The sequence below is a fragment of the Erpetoichthys calabaricus genome, chromosome 5 (assembly GCF_900747795.2).
Source record: "Erpetoichthys calabaricus chromosome 5, fErpCal1.3, whole genome shotgun sequence".
Taxonomy (NCBI): Eukaryota; Metazoa; Chordata; class Cladistia; order Polypteriformes; family Polypteridae; genus Erpetoichthys; species Erpetoichthys calabaricus.
Window position 1 is genome coordinate 239,534,012 of NC_041398.2, and position 24,282 is coordinate 239,558,293.

At 36.2% G+C, this 24,282-nt stretch overlaps 1 protein-coding gene across 3 annotated transcripts in view; it reads left to right on the plus strand.

Annotated features, from left to right (window-relative positions):
* fbxw7 (F-box and WD repeat domain containing 7) overlaps window positions 1-24,282 on the plus strand; it is a 381,234-nt gene that overhangs the window by 335,640 nt on the left and 21,312 nt on the right. For 2 of the 3 annotated variants that reach the window (XM_028802692.2, XM_051928159.1), the window contains 4 exons: window positions 6,027-6,109; window positions 9,835-9,976; window positions 20,256-20,390; window positions 23,168-23,291. In XM_028802692.2, coding sequence (XP_028658525.1) covers window positions 6,027-6,109; window positions 9,835-9,976; window positions 20,256-20,390; window positions 23,168-23,291 — 484 coding nt within the window. Of the gene's footprint in view, window positions 1-632; window positions 935-6,026; window positions 6,110-9,834; window positions 9,977-20,255; window positions 20,391-23,167; window positions 23,292-24,282 lie in introns of those variants that run through there. The other variant, XM_028802694.2, reaches the window with a different exon arrangement.

Sequence of the window (24,282 nt, forward strand, 5' to 3'; positions counted from 1 at the left end):
GAACTGGACTAAGCCAGGGCCAGTTTTGCATAATACCACATACCTTTCAGGGTCAAGATTTGATCACCGGTTTGTGACTAATCGTCACAGACACGTCTCTTTCGTTGAAGATGACCCACCAGCCTGACCTATACTGACCTGTTCTCAGCCCGAGGAGAAATGAACTTTGGCAGTGTGGCGCCTGCCAGCCCAAAAACGCGTATGAAGATCCGTATGAGAATGTATTCGCGTGGAGAGGCTATGGCTTGCGATGCAGTTTGTTACGCACGCACGGGCGAGCCCGTTTTTTATTTTATTTTTTTCGATGGTCCGTGTGCAAGGCGGCGCCTCGTGTTTTATCCATCTATTCATTCGTTAGATTTTTTTTAATATTGCACATTTATTCCGCCCCGCTCAACAGGCCTGTTCCGGATGACCACTCTCAAGATATGCAGCAAGTATAAAAAAGCCCCCCCTTTACTCTTAGAGCACTCTGAATACTCACACACGCCCATCACTCCAGAGCTGAGATTGAGGGGGGGGGGGAGGCAACAAGTGCGCGACGAGCCGCGCTCAGCTATCCTCCTCTGGCGTGCGCGCCGCCCGCAACTGCAGCAGTTAGTCACGTGCGCGCGCACTCGCGCTCCTCCTCCTCTCTCTCTCGCGCTCTCTCATCCTCCTCCGGCTGTGTCTCTCTCATTCCTCGCGCTCCGTCGAACAGAGCAGAGCGCCAGAGCCGAATTGAGCGGAGGGCGAGCTTGATGCACTGCTCTATGTTCCCTCTCAGCGTGACGTGCCCGAGCATGTCCACGACGCACACCGTTTGGGATTTACCTGAAAGCCAGCTTCTATCACCTCCGAGGCACAGACGCAGGAGCCCCCGTTCCCAGTGAAGCGGCACCACCGGACTACAATCATGGGGTTCTACGGCACTTTAAAAATGATCTTTTACAAAGTAAGACTGCTTGCGGCTTTCCCTTACCGATTTTGTTAGCACGGTGGAGAACTTGCGGGGTATCCCCTCCCGGCTCTGACGAGTACTTCTTGGGGTTTTTTTTTTTTTGATGTCCAGCTTACTCGTGTGCAGTATTCGGGGACGTGCCCGGAATGTCTTTATGAAGAGTGAAAGGATGGCAAATATTAGTTAAAAGGGAAGACATGACGCTTCTTTCTAGTGTTATCGATGAGCATTCTGCGGTCCAGGCAGATAAAAGCTGCTGTTTTACCTTCATGTTGGATGGAAATATTTCCCGGCAGAATTTAAGTAATTAATGAATAGATGAGCTTTACCCATTGTGGCTCTCGCATCTCGCTAATTGAATTCTGTAAATCATCGCTATTGATTGGTGCTGAAGCAGCAGGCGGCGGTCACTCCCACGAGGTGTCCTAAATGGAAACCCGTGCCACTCTGCGCTCTGATATTCACCAGGCATTCCCCAGCCACCTCTTTGCAACTGCTGCACTGGCATTGGCGTGTGATGCTGTGTTAAAGGCAGGCTCTTGGGCAACCTGCGCGAAACTGGGCATCATTGACCCAAACCCTGCTCTGATTATCGCGCAGTTTACGCGTTTTCTGCCTTCCTCTTTCTTTCGGTTATGCTTCATTTTTGGCGTGCTAGAATTCCAGAGCGTGTATTCTTATGGATAATGTGTCTAAGTCTAAACTTGTTGGTTTTCTTGTAATTTTAACATTTATGTGTGATTATCTAGACTGTTCCGAGCACTATATTAAGTATTCACCAAGGTACAGCTGCTGTCTGTTGCGCTGTTACCTTCTGTTTGGAATATAGCCCTTAAATTACATAATTACATACATTGCTTCCCTGTTTAGCGCTGACCGTTTTCTGGTTTTGCAAGTCTGCCGTGACTACGTTCACATTACTTCAAAGAGTGAACCATCTGGGGGTGTATTTCTTCGTTAAACCACACCTTTTTATAGAGGAGGGCGCCCGGCTTTAACTCGGCATCTGTGGAATGAAGTACCTGCTGTTATGGGCAAGCAGGAATGCAACCTGTTGCCCTAAAGTTTGAGTGAAATGAACTTATAAAGCATTTTGCTTTAGCGTTTACAGAGCACAGTCGAAACATCCTAGGTTTAGCCATTCTGTGTTTCCGAGAGTAGTTTTATTTACGTTTAAAATAACCCTAAATAATCTGTTTGTTATTAGAATACATGTGTTACCCTTTTATTCAGCGCAACTTACACATACCAGTAGTACAGCTGTTCAGCATCACACAGTGAGTTTAGTGGTCATGCGTGAGTAATGATGACCACATTGGCAAGCTTGTGGTTTACAACCCAATATGTTAACCAATCACAGTGTTTTTTTTCCCCCTCTTGTTTTTTCTAATTGGTATCAGACAGTGGGCCATAGTGGTTAAGTCTTTGGGTTTCATATCCAGAGGTTATATGTTCAAGTCCAGCTACTGGCATTGTGTGACCACCTGCCTGTGCTCCAACTGGAAAAGAAATTAAGCAAAAGAAATAGTTTTATCTCAATGTTCTAAGCACTTTGGATAAAGGGGTCAGCCAAGTAGTAATAATTGGCCACCTCGTGTGTGCTTATCCCCTCAAAATACAAATTTAACCTCTTTTTTTTGTATTGACCAAATGCCCTGATCAAAATACTGGTACCAAATTTGTGATAATTAATCTAGTAGTTATTTAATCTTAATTCAGTAAAGATTGACCAAAGATGCTTTTTTTATTCTGTTTGTTAAATGGGTGAAGTGGGAATAGTTGTTGTATGCTTTCCAGTGGACTTTAAGCACTTAACTAAATGAAAATGGTCCGGTAATTATACAAGCATTCTCCATTTCTAGTCAGCAGATTTCAATAATTAGTGTCTGTATCATATTACATACACGAATTGGAGTATTGCTTTGGTATTCATTAGCATTTTGCTTGATTAGAGTCAAAGTCATACATTTTTAGTTCAGTTCTGTTCCCGTCCCAGGTTTAAAGCCAAGTGGGAACAAGTGATAATGTTTTGCATTGTAAGAGATGGGGCAATACTTTTTAAACTAATATGCCTAAGGCACTGCATTTTAAACTATTACTAATATTCAGGATGTATCTTAATTTTTTGTGTAGTTTAATCCAGCCCCCCAGTTTTTATTTTGGCCTTATTTGTGTTTTTTATCATGATGCGTGTGCGCATTTTGTTCTATTTTTTAATGTTTTCCTGTATGTACCAGTAGGTAGACCATTAATACTTGAAAGTAGAGAGAAGTTTCTTTAACTACGTGTTAAAGAGGAGTCTGTGTTTACTAACCTTGTGATTGACAATCTCACTTTCTGACATTTTATCATTCTGGATATCAGTAACTCCTTAAAGTTGATGATCTGACATTTTATCATTTTGGATATCAGTAACTCCTTAAAGTTGATGTTCACCCATATACCTTTTCTAAGTCCACTTTACCCTGAGTAAAGTTATGGGGGAGATAAGCTATAGTATATCCCTGCAAGACAGGAACAATCCCTAAACAGTGCGCCAGTCCATGGCAGGATGAACATACACACCAGGGCCAGTTTAGCATCGCCAATCCACTAACCCTGTTGTCTTTGGACTATGGGAGAAAACTGGAGCACCCAGATAAATCCCATGCTGGCACAAAGAGAACATACAAACTCCACACAGTAAAGAATCCAGGACGTGATCCCTGGTTCCTTGGTTACCACCTTGCTGCTCAGTAGAAGTTAATTTATTTCAAATGCCTCTTTAAGAAATGTTTGTCTGTTTACCCTAAGGGCCCCACAGGTAACTATCCTTTTGATTTCTTTAGGTTGGCCTAAAGGCTGTCCAATCACCAGACCTTGGTTGTGTTTTAATACACTGTGGTTAACGTTCACAAACACTTCTTAACAGAGCATACATTCAGATGGATTATGACTAGAGGAAAATTTAAAATGTAACATTTCAAAATGATAAATGCATATTTTGTTGATTAGTTTATTTAAAGGCCTTCAGTTTATAGTTTATGTAGTAAATGTTTCTTCTCCTCTAAAGTATAAACTTGAGAGACATTTAGCTTTGTTTTTTCTTACAAAAATTGAGATTATACATGGACAACCAGGAGAATTTAAAGTGAATATGAGTTTGTGTTATTTACCATATTTGTTCTTATATAAGTGTGTAGTAAACTGGAGTATATCCAGTTAAATTAAAAGGTAAATGTTTACAGGTCCATGAGCATGATTTACTAAGTATGATGATGCATTTATCGATGAAGATAAATTACAAGAGGATACTCTTGTTAATATGACAAATGCACAAAAAGGCCCAGCAAATTTGATTTGACCATAAACAAAAAGCAGTTTTAATTACTTAGAACTGTACCATTTTGTGTAGGAGGCATAACTGGTTGTCCTGAATTATTTGCTCTTTAAAGGTGGGCATGTGAGAGCTGGTCAGTGAAAATAGGTAGATGTTTCAGAAACTGAAAAATAGACCACATTTCAGAAATTGCTGTTTGTGTACACAAAAAAAGTTTTACACATTCTATGACTACCCTCCCATTACCTCAGGTAAAAGCAAGAATGGAAATTCAGATGAGAAAATTCCTTCGTTAGATGTAAGTATATGATAGCAGTTCCAGATTTGTTCACTTGACGACAGAATTGGAAAAGTCATATTAGAAGTTAAGTTTTTATAACCTGGGGGATTTCGTGTGGCAGCAAGTAGTACATTTTTGATGTTCTTATTTAGACATTGTTGAGTTTATTATGAAATCAGAATTTTCCAAAGAGAACTTGTTTACTCTTGTTACCCGTTATTGTGTAGCAAGGAAATTGAAATACAGGAGATATTTTGAGACAAATGAATCAGAATATTACAGTAGTTGTACAGTACAGTGTGGTAAATACAAATGAAAAACGAGTTTCTTTATGTCCATTACAGTGTGTGTGTGTGTGTGACTCAATGCTTTGTTAAATCCTCACGTAGAGAGCAATATCCAAGGTAATGATTGGAACATTTTTGTATTATTAAGTGATAAACACATTAATACCCAAATCAATTAACCTTTATGCCTGCATATTGTTGAAAAAGAAAACACCAAGTATAATAGTAAAGCACCTTTCATTAATTTGTAACATTGTTGAATTTTTGTAAATAGCATTCTAATTCATGCTTAAACTTTGTTCTCATATTTAATTGTATATTTTGGTAGAGTTTTTCTTTTTCTGAGGTACTAGGGTGTTGTACCGTGTTAGCCATTATGAATGTAGAGAAAATCCAAGCAAAATTACACCTTTTATTGGCTAACTAAAAAGATTACAATATGCAAGCTTTCGAGGCAACTCCGGCCCCTTCTTCAGGCGAGATGTAATGTCTAATGTTAATGTGAAGTTTCCAGCTGTGTCCCTGAAGAAGGGGCCTGAGTTGCCTCAAAAGCTTGCATATTGTAATCTTTTTAGTTAGCCAATAAAGGGTGTCATTTTGCTTGGCTTTTCTCTTTTCTGAGTAAATGTATAAGTTAATATAGTAACTAAAACCTTTACAGTATTAATTATCATTTCTGTATTCTAAGTTGTCATTATGGTAACTAATTGGAAACCTGTCTGTACTGTGAATATCTGTATACTTGATTGAAGGAAATTAAAAATTGCTCTGTGATCTTTCATACTGCTGGTTGATTTGTTGTTGCATTAAGTTTAATTGCTTTATAGATTGTTAATCTAGATTTGTAAATGTTTTACTTATTGCATCTTTTCATTTGTGGCAATCAACTTTTGTTACCTGTCCTGTAGCACTTGCTGAACAAACAGACCCTAGCCTAATGTTACTCGATTATGTTTACCTCTTTTGTAAGTTGCTTTGGATAAAAGCATCTCCCAAGCAAATAAATATAGATGTACTTTTGTGGTTATTTTCCCAGAGGCTGTGGTCATAGAGGTAATACATCAAGTCAAGATTAATAAGTTATTGCATTTAAGTAGTTTCTAAATTCATTAATTTGAGACAAGCATCATTTAGTATTAAGTAATGATTAGCTGGGGAAAAAATATAAATTCATAATTGTCTTCTTTTTTTTTTTTGCAGATGAAGAGAAAGTTGGACCATGGCCCCGAGGTCCGGTCTTTCTCTTCAGGAAAGAAGCCCTGTAAAGGTTCAGAGTATACAAGGTAAATGCAAACTGAAAAGCTAAAAAAAAAAAGTATTAAAGAAAAATCTTTAGATTTAGCATCAAGAATGTGTAGTCCACATTTAATATCTTCATAGTGTTCATTTTGGCCAAGTCTATAATGATGTATACTAGAATTCTGATGATAAAGACACAGTGAAGGCACAAAGTACTGAAAAAAAAATTTTTGTTGTGGAAAACCACTGCTAGTTTGTCAAACCATTAATTTAAGGTAACCATCGACGTGGCCAGGGCAACAACCACTGAGAGTTCTGAACTTCTTATGTTATATTTTTTGCACTCACTTTAGATTTATAAAGATTTTCACACTTAAGCTTTAGCTCCAGTTGTAAGTTGCCACTGCCATCCTGGGTACTCCACAAGATCCAGGGTGCATTTTTGTACTACTCCCTACAACAGTTTGTTGGATCTTATTAATTTAATTACAAGCTGCTTCTATAAAATGAGTTCTTATCTTGACCAGTTCAGGGTCATAGGTGAAGGGTGGGGAAGTTTTTGGAACTTACCCCAGCAGTACTGGGCACAAAGGCAGGTAACAGCACTCAATTTGCTGCCAGTTCATTGTAGGGAATACTTAATGCATACACATACCCACGCTTTCACAGGGGCAAATTTTGAATCACTCATTAAACTTACCTACACATCTTTGGGGATGTTGGAGAAAATCTCTTGCAATCATAGGGAGTTTTTGTAGACTTCACTAGACTTCAGCCCAAGACATTGGATCCACAATGTCACCAAGACTGGATTATATCCTGAATGGAGAGTGGATATACGGAGGGTTAAAACTATGAACATTAGGGGGCCAATAGCAAAGGAAGATTGGAAATGCTACAGCCGAGGTGGCCTTGAAGTCCCCGTCTATCCAATTTTAAACCTTCTTAATCAAATTCAAGATTACACTCACCAGACACTACCCTCCCCTAATATTTTGTGCAGGGCACGACAGGGCATATTCACATGAACACCCATTCATGTAGAGTTTCCAGTCAACTTCACTTAAACATATTGAGATGTTGGAAGAAAACTGAAGTGCATGGAGACAGTCTTGCTGACAAAAGGAGACACCACAACATCAGTTTTATTTACTCAGACTGACTTTTGAAAACAGTCTCCTGGAGTTATGGGACAGTGCCGCTGTTTCTCAAGTTCAGATCCACTCTTTCCAGAATATTGTAGTTAGTGTGAAATGCTGTTAAGGGGTGTGGGGGTGGGGAATAATGATTTTTTTTTTAATTCCTTAAGTAAAGGGTCAGCTGTCTCAATAGTATGCTGCAGCTTCCACAATGCAAGTAGCTGTTCCCCAAGCATACCTACTCTGTCCCCAATGCATGCTTTGACATACTAATTCTTTGGAAGTTGACATTTAGTAAGACTGTCTGTTTTCAAAGATAAAGATCAAAAATAATGATATTGCCCTGAATTTTTCTTTATATACGTATAAAGCCTATTTATGGGCAGTAGCTAGCTTAACACATTTTTTTTAATTGCAACTGTTTACAGTTAAGGCTATTTACTATGAATGAAACCCATTTAATTATAGGCCATGGCTGGGTCTAAGGCCCTACACCCTTCTATCATAACTTAGCTTCTGACTTTGATGTTACTGGCAAATGGCAATTTAGCCATACCCACCACAAACCTCTGTTTGATTACTTCAGCCCTAACATGTAATCACTAAGCCATTTTTTCAGGTGTCATTTTAAAATTATATACTTGAATATCCGAGCAAACCTATAGCTTGCAGGATTGTCCAAATTCTCCCATGATTTAAGTCATCCTTTTCCCTTAATAGCAGTGTTTATGTTAAGGTGTCCTTACAGCCTAAAGTAAATGCAGATGCTTGTAAAAGTATACAGACCCTTTAATGGTTTTAAATGTCAGTGAGATGCATACTGCATGAGGTTTAGTTTTTTACATACTTAAGAAAAACACAATTTAAAATTTACTTATTTGCTACCAGAAATCCTAAAACCAAAAGTATACTTTCAGACCTCTTTGATTAGGTCACTTCAATAGAAATTACTGAATTGATTTTGTAATTGCCTTACCATTGGCTTCTACACTATTCTACACATTACTAGTCAGAAACTGTATTTGGGAATTGTTGGTTGTTCTGTATATTTAAAGAAAAGTTTTGAAAATGGAATCTAAAAGGACATTTTAATAATAATAATAATAATTCATTACATTTATATAGCGCTTTTCTCAGTACTCAAAGCACTATCCACTCAGGGAGGAACCGGGAAGCGAACCCACAATTTTAAGAAAATGGTGTTAAGATGGTACAAAATACTTAGACAAGCAAGAGTCCAAAGCAATGCCAAACTGTTTGTGTGAGACTCTGGTGGCTTCTGGTGCAATAACCAAGAAATGGAAGCTGTGAAAACTCAGCATCTGAGTATGGAAGCTTGTTATGGATTCTGCTGAGGGGGCCACCACTGTTGACTTGAAAGAACGTCAGAGTTCAGTATCTGAAAAGTGAAGACGTGAAGGTGTATTGGTCAGCTATTTCAAGGGCTCATGATAGCACTGGTCTGTATAGGTGGGTGTCAGGAAAGAAACCTTTAGTTAAATTGTCTTACGAAACATTTAGAATTTTCCAATTAAGTTTTGAGAAAATGTCTTGTGGTCATATGTGATCAGGGTTGCGTGTTCCTTGTCACAAGAAACACCATCATGTAGCAAAGAATGCTTGTGGCAACATTGTGCCATGTGGATGATCATCTTGTTAAAGCTGAAGGGAAAATGGATAAAGTACGATACCAAAAAAGACTGCATGGATGTTTGCTTCAGCCTTAAAGGAGAAAAAAAATGAAATAATTGGTAGGAGAAGGTTCACATATTAGCAGGACAGTGTTCCCAAATAGCATCCCAAAGCTACTGTGAAATAGCTCAAGTGTTAAAAGTGTCTCTTGAACGGCGCTGTCCGTAACCTCTGACCAAGTGAAGATCAGTGGTTCAATTTGAAAATGGCAGACTAGAAACTTGAAAATGTACTTAGCCGATTCAAGGGAAATAAAAAAAAAAAAAAATCTCTCATAACGAGTTGGCAAAGTTTGTGGACATTTACCCCTAAGCCAGCTAAAGCTGTTACTACAACATAAAGGTATCTCGACCTGTTTATAAAAACATGAAGTCTTGAAGGTAGTTTGAGAAGTTGTCCTGTTGTTTTCTTAGAACACATGCTGGATAAATAACTATCTGTATGTAAGAACTTGGCAAGCATGTGTTCATCCATTCATTTTTCAACCCAGCATACTGGAATGTAGAATTCTGTTGGGCAGCACACACAAGACAAAAACAGTTCAGGATAAAGTCAAAAGCCAAGTAGTCAAGTTTAGAGTGAAGATCTATCCATATTACTTTGGGCTGTGAGAGGAGATTGAGAAATGGGTTTACTCTACATTTATACTAGAATTCTGATAAATTATTTCAATAAGTCTTTAGATGTACCCTGACACTGCCCTTCATATGTGGATGAAGAAAATGGATAAATGGATGGATTAACTCAAACACTTCAGATTTTGCAAATTCTTGATTTATCATCTTATTAATAATATTATTGTGAACGCCACACCTTAAAGTTTGCCTGGCAGCCTCATTAAAATTTTAACAAAACTTGTTCTAAAACATATTTTGGGTAAGCGTTTCTCCAGTTATGACGCTCTTATTAACTGTAAGTCTTTCTTCTCTTGTTGACAGCACTACAGGGCTCGTTCCACATTCAGCCACCCCTACCACCTTTGGTGACTGGAGGGCAGCCAATGGACAGGGGCAGCAGAGGCGCAGAATCACATCGATCCAGCCACCTGCAGGACTTCAGGAATGGCTTCGAACGTTTCAGGTAAAGACTGAAACTTGGGTGTAGCACAGAGTAAACATGAATGATTCTTGAGATTCATGCTGTGGCATGCTCAAATCTTTTTTTATGTTTGTTCAAATGAGCTTGCACCTGCCTTGCTGTTGGCCAATTCTTTCAAAAGAATACCTGTCTGTGTTCTTGGGGGTTTAATAAAAGGGTCTTGTCTGATATGTAAAGCAAAACGTCATTCCATGGAAGGGTGGAAGAGTTATCTGATCTTAAATGGCAGCTGGCACACCTGGTCTGTCCTCTGTGAATCACCAAGGTAATTACTGTCTCTCCCCCCCACTTCCCTTGACAGCAAGCTGCAGCAAAATATGTGACTAGTAAGGTCTCTACAGTATAATCAGAGATTCCTGGTATCACTGCACACTCTGCTCTGTGTTTAATTTATCCTTACACTTCTGAGAGATGCAGTGTGTAGTACTGGTGTGTTAGTGGCATTGCTGTTTGTTACTAAAGCCTGCTTAGTTCATATTCTGTGTCATCAAAGCTTTTACCTCCCTTTGAAATCTTGTAGTGTTTAGGAAATAATGTAATGCATTTAGTATATGAAAAATGAATTTTTAGTTATGATTTACTAATGTATTTTATAGCTTAATCTGAAAACAAATATTCCATGTTTTGTTCCTTCCTTGTATATCCTTATGCTATCTGGGAACAGTAGTCTCCCAAGATCTTGATAAGCTGTTTGTGACAAGATAGGTCTTGTTTAGGTCAGCATTATTATTACCTGTGGAGTGTTGCAAAACATGAAATGTTTATTGGTTCACTTGCAGACACTCATCATTCATGCTCTGAGATTGCTTGGAGGCGCTTTTTTTTGTTGTTGTTGCTCATTCTCATTTTTCCTCTGCCTTTTGACTAATCTTTAAACGAGTGGCTTGGGTATTGTTCTTATTTACAATAATGCAAAGAAGTTTCATGGTTAAACAATTATTGTGAAATGTGTTTTTATTCCCCTTTTTTATATTGTCCTTCCCTACACTTGTTTGAGTCTTTTCTTCCTTACTGGTGTCACATTTACAATAGAAGTGTATGATTTTGTAGAATCAACATACAACTTGTAACATCAGCATTGTTTTCAAAATGCCTTATTGTTCTAAAAAAGCTCATTTGTATCAGCCAGTTTGATAATGTAGACCACACTTTTGAAAAAGCTAGTTTGGAAGCATTTTTTTCAAGTAACCTTTAAGCTTATGGATTTTAATGATGCTCAAAATCCATTCAGATTCATTGTTTGTTTGTACCTTTTCAGTATTCTAAAAAACAATTAAACCACCCACTTTGTGGACACGTAATTAAAAATGCTTATTAATATCTAGTACCAGACCGGGCCCATTTAGCCTTCAGAAGAGTATGACTTCTTTGAGACATTGATTTAACAAGATTGTTGGACTGAACTGGGTACTTATATTGGTAGAGTGAAGCCCATTGGAGTAAACCAAAGTTACTATCGCAATTGTGGAATCAGCTCGAGGTGATGCCTGCTTTGTAACATGGCACATTATCAATTTAACAAGGGTAGATTTTGAACGTAAAGGGATACACTTGGTCAGCAGCAGTGCTTAGGCATACTTTGTCATTGAAATGTTTCTCGGTTGGTAAGAGGCCTAACTTGTGCCAAGAAAACATTCTCCACACCATTGAACCACAAATAACACCACCACAATGACAATATTTATTTTCTATAGAATATTTTTCATAGATGGAATGTAGCTCAAAGTGCTTTAGTAGATGTCAAAGAAATATTTACAAGAAAATAAAAACAAATTGGGTAAGAATAATAAGTAATAAAAGATTAATCAATATAACCTTACATAGCATAGATATATAATTAGTTGAAAAGTACAGTCCTTGTGTACAATATCGAATTCTAAGTCTCTAAAGATGAGTCCAGTGGTAAGGTCAGATGACTGGGAGAACAAAAGAACTCAAAAAGGAGTTCAAAAGACAGCTCAGACCCTACTGGTATTCTTCCTAACCATAAATGTTCTTAATTTATTCCTTATTGTTTCCAGGCCTCTTGGACAGCTGGGCCACCCGTCTTCATTCAAACATTACAGGCAGCTGCACAGTGCCTCGATCAGTCAGTGGTGGCGTAAAATGCCACCACAGAAAACAACGTAGAGAAAAGTAGCATTAGTAATGATTGCAAATCACTGAACAGTATGATAATTCAATGCCTTGTCTTAAGAGTAAAACTTAAATGTAAGTACGAAAAAAACAAATTAAAGTGAGTTTTTAGTAATTTTTTTTAAATGATCCATTGTTCTAGCCTGTCGTATCTCTATCCGTAAAGTATTGCGGGTTTTGGGTACATAACACAAAAAGGATGCCTTACTGCTTTTATTCGTAGCTCTTAGAATAGTAAGCAGACCATTATTAAAAGATCTAAGGTTACAACTTGAAATGTAGGGGGACAGGAGTAAGATGATTTAAATCTTTATATAACATTAGTAGTATTTTAAAATCAGTTTTAAAGGACAGGGGCAACCTATGTAGCGATGGTAAAATTGGTGAGATGTGCTTAGATTTTCTTTTCGTGGTTAAGAACTAATTGTAACCAATTGATGTCTTTCTTAGGTAGCCCTTAGGAGTGCATTACAGTAATTTAGTTAACTGAAATTAAGTGAATTGATTTCTCAGCATCTTGCATTGTTGTAAGTAGTCTAACTTTTGCAGTGTTCCCCAATTGAAAAAATGCAGTCCTAGTAATGTCATTAATTTGCGATTTAAAATTTAGGTTAGAGTTCATGATTATACCAAACTTCTTTACCACACTGCCTTGAGTTTTAATGATAACAGATCAAGTTTATTTCTAATACCCTAAATATTTCCATTTCTGTCAACCACTGAAATTTCACTCCAGTAGTCTTTTACCTTAGACTCAAAGCAGAATGGAGTCATGGATTCATGCTCTGTAAGGCAAATTCAGATGCTACAGTTTGCATGTTACAGCAGAGATTAAAATTTGTCAGACTAGTGACATTTTTTTTTAATCTTTAGTCATCCAGTTTTAGTAATTGTACTCCCTGCAGCCGTATCTTCCTTCATTGGACTCGACATGATCTACTACTGCTGTAGGCCATCTTCTTCAAGGACCAATACTTTGTACATTCAGAGATACACATCTGCATGCCATTGTTTTAAAGACCTGATATTGGAGACTATGTGGCCTTTCTGTTATTGATTCATCTGTGCCTTCTCTCTAATGAACTAGCTAATTTTGCACATTGGTCTTGCTGGATTCCAACCACCACCACCATATTTTGTTAACTACAGAGACTGTAGTGGCTAGAAATTCACTACTACTTGTCTAGAAAAGCAGTTACTGGAATGACAGTGCTACTACTGGTTATATATATAGCACCAATACATTTCATGGTCAGAGTTGCTTAGATCACAAATTTGGTCATTCTGATGTTTAGTTAGACTGTACCTAAACCACTTGACTTTGCTTGAAGCATTGAGTTGTGTTTGTGGGAGGTGGCTATTCAAATTGAATGAGAACGTGAACCTAATAACATGGTCACTGAGTGGTGTATGGCAATTTCCAGTTTTCTAAAATGCAAATATTTATCTAAAAGTCATTGTTCATTTAATGGAAAATTCTATGTTTTGAGCTTTTCAGCTCAATATTTTTCATATTGAAATGAGGTAGGGAGGAAGCACCACAGATGTGGTTTCTTTTCAGACATGCTTTGTGATTTCAATGCATTAGAGTATATACAAAAGGAAAAAATGAGTATTGCTAGGATTACTTTAAAAAGTATTTTGTTTCTTTTATACACAACACTCTTCTATAGTGAACACCATCCCAAGACTCTATAGTAGAATTGTATATATGTGTTACGTGTGTGTGTTTGTTTGTGGGTGTTTTTGTGTATATATGTATTTTTATGTTTGAAGTCTAATGCGTTATGTTAGGTCACACTGCCTGCTTACTAAGAATATGTGCTGATCCTACCACTTATTTCATTCACATTCCTTTTCCTTTGATCTGCCTAGACTGGTCCCAAGTCTGCTGTTTTGTATCTGATTATATAGTCTAGTTAAGGCACTGTTTGTTAATTTTAGTTAATTTCTTGTCATTACCATTGTAAAATCTACTTCCTCTCCAAAGGAAATGTCAGTAAATTTACATAAACATTTCTTTATTCTGAATCATCATGTTTTTAACTATTTTTTAGATTGAAGCTTATATATGCTAAACTTTAACTGTGAACTGAATTGTCATGCGAAAAGACAATTTCCCCATGGCGATTAATAAAGTATATCAAATCAAAATTATACCCTTTAAATGCATATTTTTTTTACCCAGCCCAAGGTGGCAAAAAATACACTTTCACTCCCATTCCAACCATACTAAGTCAATTTAGAGTCATTCTCTCGATATCCACCGACCCCCCCCCCGAATTTCCTAAAATGTATCACATTTGTATTTGGAAGAAAAGCCCACACAGACATGGAGACAACTTGAAAATTCAACAGAGTCAGTGACTGAACCAGGCTTCAATCCCATGTCTTGATCTGTATCACCCACATGTATATTCATTTCCAGTTTTCTCATATATTGAATTATGTATGTGCTTATTTAACTGCTTGTAAATTTCCAGAATTTAGTAAGTGTCTAAATGACTGTATTCACTACCTGAACATTCTGTAGCAGCTATTAACCGAACAAGTTAGCGCCATCTCACATTACTGTGGCTAATATATACACATGAAGATGAAGTCCCTCAGTTAAATCAGTAATGTTGCATTTTTTCCATATTTCATTACCAAATTTTTCAGCACAATCATGGGAAGGTATTTTTAAGTTTTGTCCTAGTAACTTTCAAAGTTTGAGGTTAAAACAGCAGCCCAAGCTCTTAAAACAGCAGCCCATTTTTATAGACCAACAACCTGTTTTTTTTGGTGCGTATGTGATGTGTAGTGGTTCCCGTTCTTGAAGCTCCTTATGTTGAGTAAATGCCTGTAGCTTTGACTGTATATTGCATTTGCTAATTGAAATCCTAAATAGAGTTTGTGCTCTTTATGCTACCGCTGTGAGCTAGTTTGTTCTGTCAGTTGGCATTGCTTCACCAGTACTGTAATGAGATGAATTACCAATAAAAAAAAAAAAAAAAAAATCCTGCCACCTGTAGTGTAAAAGAGAAGTGGCAGTATTTCATGTAATTAATATATATATATATATATATATATATATATATATAATAAAACAGGCTCTGTTCATAAACTGGAAGATTAAATGCAAATACCAGTTCTCCCTTTTCATATATTTTCATCATTGTTTTTACGTAAGCTGCTGACACCCTAATCCTTTCAGTGCCCTTCATTGCTGTTAAATAAATTTACATTTTAGGGTGGAATCTTGGATTTTTAATGTAAGACTTGATATCATTGTTGCTATGCACACATGCTGGAGCTTTCAATTTACCCACTGTTTTTTGATAGTCATGTCTGCTAAGTTTACATTTTAAGCCTTCTGTTAAGCTCCATCTACATGTTTGAAGCAAAATGTCATATGGGGTGAAAGATTACTATTTTTTCAATTTATTGTACATATTGAGTTATATTTCTACCTTTATTTGGGCATCAATGTTTAGATCATTTACAAGGATTATGAACATGAAAATATCTGAAAAATCCATTATTCACATATTCTTATTTGGCTAATGCCTTTATCCATGGCAACCTGCAACACTTATGATGCAATTGGTTACATTACGTTTGGTTTTCCAATTGGAGCAAAGGCAGGTCAAGTAACTTGCTCATTGTCACATGGTGTCGGTACTGGGATTTGAACTCACAACCTCAGGGTTTGAAGTCCAAACCCTTAACCACTACACCACACTACTTACTTACTTACTTATATATTTTATTATTTTTTGGCCATTCTCTTTTTGATATTCAAGTCTGCATGTTCTCTCTGTCTGCATGGGCTACCCTTTCACATCTCCAAAGATGTGCAAGTTATGTTAACTGAAAATTATGAATTGACCTGGTGTGGGTATATACTTGTGTGGGCTCTGAGAAGAACTGGCACCCAATTCTGCTGGGATAGGTCCCAGCTGCATCATAACCCTGAAATGAAAATGCATAAAAGCACTTAAAGGATATAAAATTAATTATCTTGCATTTGTATGTGTTTTCATTTTTCGTGGTGCCTTTCATCCTAATAGTTGGTATAAGACATTAGTAAAAACCTAATGTAAAAGTGTAGAAATAACTAAAAGGTAGATAGATAGATGTCAAAGCACAATGTGAGGGCGCCATTTCATTTGAGTGCAGAGTGCTGCCATTTATTTTGCAGCAGAGAAGTTGCTATATGTGATGGATTTAGGACTGGCCTTGTCTTCTTTTTCATTCACTAATCTTGTTCTCCCTTTCTCTTGGCTTCAGCCTTCAGTTGGCTTTCTCAACTGTGTTGTTTTGCTTTTTTATTTTTTTATATATATATATATATATATATATATATATATATATATTAATCTCCGTATTCCTGCTTCTCATCTTCTTAGATTTTTCTTTGTACTTTTTAGACTGAACAGAGAAGCAACAGGTTGCAAGTCTCTCAGTTAATACACCGATATGAATAGAAATTCTGAAGACATTAATAATACAAACTACAAGGTGCCATAATGCAATATGCAGTTTGTTATTCCTTTGCACCCTCCCCCCATCATAACCTATCTTCTATGGGGTGGAGCCAAAGCTTTAGATTCATCAAAAACTTTAATCTCTAGATTTCGATAGATCTCGACATTTTAGGGTCCCGATACCAAAAACATTGATATCTTAATGATGGGTGTGTGTCTGTGTCTGTCTGTTTCCTTGAGGACGGTCTAGAGCTAAAATGGCTGGGGAGAAAAATACCAAACTCGAAATTTAAGCCTATTATGAGATGACAACATGCAGATTAGTTTTTGAGAGAAAGAGGCACTCTAGAGGAACCCTCAAATACTGTAATTCTGCTGTTAATTTTGAATTCTTATTGTCAATGGCTATCATAATAACCTATTTTAAGAAAGATCAGGATCAGAGCAGTAAATAATTACTGAAATGTTATAGAATAGTTTGGGCAACTTGGTTCCTGGGCTACAAAGCCTACTGACGATCACATCTGAATTTTTTTTTCTTAATACTAAAGTTACAATTACCCATAAATATACCATTAACCCCATATCTGGAGATATTGCTCGGCTATCATTTTTTTTCACACATCAATTTATATCCTTTAAATATTCATAAACTCATTTTCCTTAAACACTGCTCAAAAACAAAAAGTGACACACAGCCTGCTACAGAATTTGTAAACTTGCTAGTATTAAAATAAGCCATTGGATTTTGCCTCCCAGAATTAGCATGTTCTGCTTTGCTGGCAGATGCATCTGCACCCTGTACATTCCATCCATCAGTAGTCTGACGTTTGCATTTGGGAGTAGTTATCAGGCATGCAAGTGCTGGTGAAGGGCAACATTGTTTTTAAGATCCCATATTGGTAACGATATTCCTTCACTTTCTGTGTATAATCTTTGCTAATTTAATAATTTTATCGATCTAGTAATTGAAAAGCAAGACTATACATCAGATCTGTTTCAACAGATGGAGCAGATTTCACTTAAGAATGTACAGTGTCTATACATCGATATTTCTGCAACTGGCCTAGGTATATATCCATTTTTTACCTTGGGGTATTCCCTGGATATGACATTTAGTTCCATAACAAACATATTAAATATCTAAAGCTTTAAGCACCTTTGACCCTGACTTGAGCAGTTTTAGGAATTATTTCAACTATATTTGTGAATGTGGACAGCACTTCATTTTTCAAATACAAAATGTACTGTATAACTGGATTAATTCAGATTCCTTTATCAGCAGACAAGCTAATAAATATATAACTTTAAAGGTATGAATAAAGATGTCAGTTTATTACATGATTGTTATGTACATTTCATTTTATGTAACATATTTACTAAAAACATGGATATATCTTTATTGACAAATATTTATTTAAAAAGCAAGGTCTACATAATTGAGTTTCAGCTTTGCATCAAATTAAAGACAAGATTAAGGTAACGAATAACATTTTCAATCTTGTGTTGTTTAATTGAAGGTCATAAAGTAGTAGAGCCTGATGCAGCACTGTTAGATGCAACACAAAAACCAACACTGGATGGAGCACTGATCCATGTTAAGACCCACTTACCTGGGACCTGTTTAGACCTGCTATTTAGCCTAATCTACATGTATTTGAGATGTGGCTGGAAAACCAGAGCATCAGGTGGGGGGAACGTATAAGCTCTCAGACATTGAGAGGAATCCACAAACTTCACAAATAGCTAACAGGAGTAAGATTTGGTCTATGGACCCTGAATCTGTGAAGCAGTTGTAATTACTACTATGTCACCTAGGTTAATGTATAGCTTTAAACATGTCTGCTTAACAGTTTTATGTATGCTATAAAAATAGTTAATTTGATGTATACCATTAAAAAAAAAAAAAAAAAAACAATTAAAATGACAAAAGAGGGTCTAAAAGTCTTGCGTCATGTTTTACTCTGAAAATCTAATAAAACCCACCTGATGATTTGGTGAAGGTAGAATGCCTTTGCTGGCTTTCAAGTGTGTAAGCTTTGCAACTCCACAGATTTAACAATAGCCAAATACCATAGATAGTACAATGTATACTATATATCATATAATCACACCATTATATATTATAATTATAATATCTTTTATTATTAAAACAGATGACAGCTGATCCTGAATGGAAATGTGTTTATTAGGAAGTTGGCACAAACAACAATGTAACATCAAATCCTTGGGGCACCTTCCCTGCCTACTTACTGTTTTTGTTAAAAGTGCCCCATTGGGTTTTGAAGCCACTTCAAATAGATCTAATGAAACATTTCTGTCTTGAAGCCATCAGGTTTGAAAGTGCAGTTAAAACAGTCTGGAGCTCAGATTACCTTAGAAGTTAAAAGACTGAAAGGGGAATTTTTAAAGTCATTGCTTTGATATTTCGTTTATGTACATCAGTTGTAATTGTATGTTTAGATATGTCCTAAATACATAGCAAAACTGTCAGAGGCAAAACTGACTTTCTTTTTTTTTGGTTCAAATCAAGGCTTATGGCATTTTACTCTTGCTCTATTAATTACAGCATGAGAAGCACATTAAGAAGATGGCTGGAGAATATTAAAGAATCTCTCGTAATTAAATAAAGATCATTGCTTTCTGTAAATCTTTAATGGTTCTTAAACAACTTTTAATGTCCTATACATCCTGTACCAGTTGCAACACATATGCAGAACATTTTCACTCTACTAGGCTTGCTGCATATGCTATTTTTATTTTTGTTTTTTCCTTAACTATACAAGTGAAATCCTAGTGTGCAGCCGTTGTTACAGGTTTGGACACTTCTGACTTTGTTGTTGCATCAGCTTCTTCCTAATTTGTAATAACTAAGAGTCAAGTGCAATTTATCCTGCTAAAAAGACAGTCGGGTATGAATGAGAACCTTTGTCATAGCAAGGTAATAATAAAGTTTCTTTAGTGTATGTGCTGACCACATGCACTTCACCACATGTATAGCCTGTTACATTACACAATGTGTATGCAAAACTTTATCCATGGCTTTATTGGAGATATTTATTGAAGCATTTTTTTCGTCTGTGCTATTAATATATTTTAGAATGTTCTGGATATTTTTTAGTAACATTTTGAAAGTATGAACTTTACCCCCACATTTTGTTTGTAAGGTTGTTCAGTAATTAGATGGGTGACTGTTTAGCAGTGTTTATTTTATCTTTTGTCCAGTTTATGTCATAAGTAAAATAAATTAACTTGGATAGAGTAAGCTACATCCTTTCGCTAAACTGATTTCAACCCTGCTGCCTCTACCAGCTTTTTGTTGCACCTTCAACTCTTAGTGTTTTTTGTACACAACAAATTGTTACATCAATTGTCTAATATCCATTGTTTTTCTCTCATACTGTTCATATTTAAGATACCATTTTCGTATACTTTTGTGATGCTTTTCATGCATATTCTAATTGGGTATAAATTAACCACTTCTTTGTGAACGGACATGCATATCTGAAATCTAAAATTTTGCAAAACAATTTAATAGTTTGCTACATTAGTACTGGAATTTCCTTGCTTTTTCAGATTGAATGACATTTTACTGCTTAAAAGACAAGCCATCCTCACAGTTTCAAGGACATATTTCCTCCTCCTTTTTCTTTCAGAGCTGGAGTGGACCAGAGAAGCTGCTTGCTCTAGATGAGCTTATCGACAGTTGTGAGCCGACACAGGTGAAGCACATGATGCAAGTGATCGAGCCACAGTTCCAACGAGACTTCATTTCTCTTCTACCTAAAGAGGTAAGGATTGCCTTAGCCACACTGCATTTGTAACACCATCGATGATGTACAAGGCCATCTCTCCTCTTTTGCAAGCTTGTAAGATTTCTGTTCCTGACGATTTTTGCTTGTAGCAGCTTGACAGTTTACTTGCTAATTAGTAATTAAAGCCGATATAAAAGTAGCATTGTGCTATGGTCTAGAGATATTTTTGTCACATTTTCAGGTGTTTGGTGCTTCAGTCAGTTCTGCCATCTGCAGTAAACTACAAGTTTTCAGTTATAAATAATGCAGAAAATGTAAGTGCTTTGCATTGGCTTGTAAATGTATACAGTACATTTAATAAAAATTTACTGGGTTTGTGTGTGCCTTTGCCTTTTTGTATTAGATACCAAAGTATGGAAGTTGCCTTGTTTGTAAAATTGTCCTCTAATTTATGGCTCATACTTTATTTATCTTAGACTTTGGCCTGCTCCCTAATATTATGTCACACATTTTATTTGTAATGCCTGATTGTACTATTACTATTGTATTATTAGGTTGGTTTGCATTTTATTTATTTAGCCAACACTATTATCCAAAATATTTTATTTAAATCTTGTGTTTGACTTTTTGTCCTTAATTCAGATTCAATTTACAGCAGGTGTAAGGCATGTTTTAAGAATGCATTTTGTCTATCCTCAAGCTTGTGATTTTTACTTATATGATAATGAGGTTCAGTCAAGGGTTTGAAGACTGATGGTTTCATCCTTTGTTGTTTCCAGTTGATTGTATTCTCTTGGGTTGAATGAGTGGGTTTTTAAAGTTGGGAAATGCTACATACCTTTAGACTTTGCTCACAAACAAGGCAGATAGACTCTTGAAATAAACACATGGCATTGACCTAGTAGATGGTATATTGTGTGTGTGTGTGTGTGTGTGTGTATGTATATGTGTGTGTTTTTTCGGGATCGAAAAAATATAGATAGACTGACTGGTAAATTGAGATAATCATTCAAGGAATCTATCTGCCTATTGTCCTCTCTAATCACAAACATTAAATACCGACTCAAAATAAAGAGATTTAAGATGCAGTTGGTCAGTGAGGTACCTTATGTTTTAATACTCAATGTACACATAGGCCAACTTCACTGTGTTGGGTTTTTTTTCCCCCATCCTAAATGGCAAGAAAAATGAATCAAATAAAGTTACACCTTCTGTCGTCTGTTCCCGAGGTGATATTAACTTAGATGAATCACCATGATTCTCCAACAGTTTGCAGTGGAAAGGGCCTTGACGAATGGCAACTGCCAAGATGTGCATCTCAAATGACTTTACAGCTGTGCATTTTTTTTTTAATATTTTGTGTTTACAGTTAAAAAATGAAGAATATCAGTCAGATACCAACTAATCAATTATTTTTTCCTATACCTAGGTGCAAATAATTTGCACTAATAGTATAGTTTATGCAGCCATTGTGGTCTCAATTTGGTACTTTAGGTATAGCAACTGTACATCATTGCACATACTGTAACAGAGGGTTGATACTGTAGCTGCTTAAGTACTATGAATTTGGAATCTGTTTGTGGAAAGCAGAGCAGTCCTATACCACATTGGGAATGAGTTAAAACTTGAGTGAATGTGAAATCTGTACAGTGTGGCATACTGCTGTCATCTGTTGCCTTAACTTTCTTCTGCCATTTATTTTTGTAAGATAAAATTAATTGTAACATGAAAAATAAACTGAAAACACCATGAAAATGTTTGAAGTTTTTTATTGACAATCTGAGCACATAAGGAAACTAACTCATGTGCCTGTAATCTTGTTTTTTTTTTTTTTATTATAATAAATTTTATTACCTGTGGTACACTATTATAGTATGGCATTGTAATTTTACTAGTACCAGTTGATTTACAATTGAGCTTTTGTTTTATATTTTTTCTTAGGGGGAAGTGCTTGTTTCTCATTTGGTGTTTGTTGACAGTGTATATCTGGCAATACTATTGATTTTTAGTTTCACATGGTAAAAAAAAAATACTTTGAGATCTATGAATTATTTATTGCAGAAATCCCAAAAGGAACGGTCCCAGTGCTCTTAAAATAGTTATTTATAGTCTCACTGAATTTTTTTTGAGCCATAGGACAATGCTGTTTACACTGACTGATCCCCTTGCAGTATTTTCAGTAAAAAAATATTTACTAACACCGTGACAATTTTCTGCAGAAGATCTTTTGCACTTAATTTACCTGTTAGTTTTAATTATTGTGAGTGAGATTATTAACATTACCCAGATACAAGCATACATTTATATTTTTGTGTTAGTTTAATGTAGTTGCCATTGATGGGGGTATGTATTCAGTAATTGATTTTTTCCACTGGCCTTTGTCTGTATTTTTGTTATAAGGCTAAGGAATACACTTGCTTTTTGCATTCTTCCCTTAGTCTTTTTGCATCATCTAGATGGAATTATTTATTATGTTTTATTAATGTGTGCCACACTCAGTAATAGTATATACAGTAGATGAAAAGAGTAAATGTGTGAAACAGTTTGGATGGAAAAATGGGGGGTGGGGGGGTCTGGGGGATGGAGTTAAAGTGTATAATTTTATTGCAAACTTGAAAACACTACATGAAAAGTAAAAGGGGATCTTGATGTTATAACTAGAAAGTCCAGTTTAGTATATATGTGTATATACACATCTTTCGTGTGGTCAAAACTGAAACCTAATCTCTACAGTACATTCGTTTTCTTAGTATTGCATTTTGGGAACTTTTTAGACAAGTTTTTGACTTCAGTGGGGTTTTTTTCTTTTTTAGCTGGCATTGTATGTCCTTTCATTCCTCGAGCCCAAGGACCTGCTGCAAGCAGCGCAAACCTGCCGCTACTGGCGAATCCTCGCAGAAGACAACCTGCTATGGAGAGAGAAATGTAGGGAAGAAGGTAAGGCCCAGAAGTGGAGTGGTTTTCAAGAATGTTAATGTTAATTGAAACATTTTTTTTCTTGATTATTAGTTTGATTTCACAAGTGTCTTTATTTTGAGGAATGTACATGATATTTTTACAATGTTTTCTTGAGTGGATTTTTACAGTACACAGCAAAAATTGGCTTTTTAATTCCAGTGTTTACGTGTGTATAGTATAAGGAGGGGTATGCCACAAAGCACACTTATGAAACTGAGACTTAGTTGAATAAGTTTCACGATTGTAACATACAAAAGGAAATGCTTCTGCTATTAAGAAAGCTTTGGGAATTATATAGCAGACTGACGCCTAAGAACATTACAGTTCTTTGTGCATTGCATAATTAAATGTTAATGGAATTATTCAGATTAAAACCCATTTCCTTTCATTTGCCAAGTTTGCTTATAATCATACTAGTTTGTGAACATCACACTTAAAACAAAGATATATTCAGTAGCACTGTTAAGCACATTTGGTTGCAAGTGCCGATTGTATACAAGAACATACTTCAGAATTGCTAGAATATAAATTTATATACAATTATTTATTGTATTGCACATTTAGAAACCAAAAAGAAAGCCGCAGTTTCCACCACTGGTGGGTTTTACCAACCCTAAATGTCACTCCTGCTGAGACGTTTACCCTCATCAGTATGGTTGATTGCACAATATGACTGGTCATACATTTCAGTGTCATTTAAATTGAATTACCTGTGCATTGATGCTATGGAATGATTTGTATTTTGCACAGTCAGCCTCTAATGAGCTTGGTGGTACCATTATTCACACTTGAGTTCCTATGACTTTGGTAAGCTTACGGAACATTATATAGTGTCAATTATACAACTTTGAATACATTCATTTTACGTATATTTTAAAAAAATAAAGCATCCTTGATTATGTGATGAACCAGAAAATTGCTTTAGCCCAAGGGGATACTCCATGAACCTCCCAACACACCAAAGGTTTTC